Source organism: Corvus brachyrhynchos, unplaced genomic scaffold, assembly GCF_000691975.1.
Source record: "Corvus brachyrhynchos isolate BGI_N302 unplaced genomic scaffold, ASM69197v1 scaffold55, whole genome shotgun sequence".
In the NCBI taxonomy this organism is placed as follows: Eukaryota; Metazoa; Chordata; class Aves; order Passeriformes; family Corvidae; genus Corvus; species Corvus brachyrhynchos.
The window spans coordinates 470812-472859 of NW_008238314.1; the positions used below are offsets into that span (position 1 = coordinate 470812).

The following is a 2048-nucleotide window of genomic DNA, read 5'->3' on the forward strand; positions in this document are numbered from 1 at the left end:
GTCGCGGGACTTCGCGGTGTTTCGGTCTGTGATGGGAAAAGCTGAGTTACTCAGAGGGGACAGCAAGAACTTTAGAGGGGAGGAATGCTGGGATTCCCTGGCGGGATCTGTGGGGCACGGAATGAGTATTTTGGGGTAAAATTGAGCCGTGTGAGAACAAAAACTGCGGTAATCTCTGGAGGACATGTATTGGATATTGTCCACGGGAAAATCTGAGGTGATGTGTAGGGGAGAAAAATTAGTTTTGGGGAAAAGTCCAAGGTAATTTGTGGAGGACAGGCAGAGGAAATTTTGTGATAAAACCTGAGGTAGTTTTTAGGGACCAGAAGGAACATTTTTGGGGTAAAATCTCAGGTATTCTGCAAGTGAATAAATGAAGGTAAAATCTGAATTTATCTCTATGCAATAAAACGTTTTGGAAGGAAAATCTGAGGTAATCTGTAGGAGATATTTTGGAGGGAAAATCTGAAGAAGTATGTGGGGAACAAAATGGATATTTTGGGTGCAGGATCTGAGATAACCTGTAGGGGACATTTGGAGGGAAACCTTGAGGTAATCTATAGGGGTCAGAACAAACATTTTTGGGATTAAACCTTAGGTGCCCTTTAGGACACAGCTAGGGGATGTTTTGGAGGGAAAATCTGAGGTAGTCTATAGAGGGGTCAGGAGTCACTTTTTTTTGCAGAAAACCGGAGGCAATTTAAATCAAACAAATTACCATTTTTTTTCATGGGTGAATTTGGGGTAATTTGGAGGAAAAATGAGCGTTTTTGAGGGACAGTCTGTTGTAACATAGAAGTGAGAGGAAGCATGTTTGACAGAAAATCTGGGATAACTTAGAAGGGATGTAGGTAACATTTTTAGCTGAAAACCTGGGATAATTTAGAAGGGTACTGTTGTGGGCAGAGTGGGACCTGCAGACAAAACCTGTTAGAAAAGCTCTCCTGCTGGGTCATGAGGTGCAAAAAGAACCTTCTGTCTTTCTAAACTCCTCAGACAGGAACCTGTGTGGCTGAATCCAGTCTTAGCCCCAGACTTTGTCAGCAGTTTATGCCTAAAATATTTAATAGATCTATTTGAACCTTTATATAATTTTGTCTGTCAGAATAAAGGATTGCAAACCAAATATGTTCATATAAATTTATATGATTTATTATCATAACAACCAGACAAATATATCTTAATGAGAATTATTCACTATGTACTATAGGAGCTATAAAAACTAGCGTAGTATAATGCACTATTTTGAAGCAACATAACAGGGACTATATAAAAGCTAAAAAAAGCCAATTATTCAATATAGGTTAATGTCACTTAGCCATACCAGAAATGGTGGCAAATCTCGTTTGCTTATCTTTAAGAAGCAACTGAGGAGTGTCCACATGCAGGGAGGAATCTTCACATACACCACTCCAAGAAGGAATATGTTGGAAGACCTCCTGTTAAAATTTAGGACTGCATGGTTCGAGGCTCACCCTCTGAGGCTATTGGGCAATGGACTTATACAAGCGAAGGAACTGGTAATTCCCAGACCTGAGTGTGTTTTTGTCCATTGGCAGAAGCTCTGGGACAACAAGGCAAGAGCGAGCAAGTGGAGCAGCGGTTTCGAGCCCGGGAGTGCAACGGTGAGGTAAGAGCAGAGATTGTAGCTGGAATTGGAGGCTTTTGTGGAGCTGGGGGGTCTGTGGGGGGTGGCTTAAGGATCTCCCTGTTGGGTGGCAGCTCCCTTCAGGAGCTGGAGCTTCTCAGGCCTGAGTGTGTCGTCGTCCCTTGGCAGAAGGCGTGGGACGACGAGGCAAGAGGGAGCAAGAGCAGCGGCTTCGAGCTCAAGAGTGGAACGGCGAGGCATGGAACCGCGAGGCAAGAGCGAGCTTGGAGCTGGAGAGGGGGCACCAGAGGCCCTCTGGGCAAAGGGCCCTCCTGGCAGGGCCAGGGCACTTTGTGGGTGCCGCGGCTGGCTTTGCGCTGGGCGACCTCCCTGGGAGCAGGGCTGGTCTTTGCTGACGTTGGCCTTTTGCCGTTGTGCTCCTTTGGCTGCCCGGAGAGAG

At 45.6% G+C, this 2048-nt stretch overlaps 1 protein-coding gene across 1 annotated transcript in view; it reads left to right on the top strand.

Moving 5' to 3' along the window:
* The window catches only part of LOC108446629, a 122413-nt gene that overhangs the window by 116718 nt on the left and 3647 nt on the right, over nt 1-2048 (top strand). Inside the window, exons 3-4 of the mRNA XM_017733720.1 lie at nt 1560-1630; nt 1778-1845. Of these exons, the coding sequence (XP_017589209.1) occupies nt 1560-1630; nt 1778-1845 (139 nt within the window). The remainder of the gene's footprint in view (nt 1-1559; nt 1631-1777; nt 1846-2048) is intronic.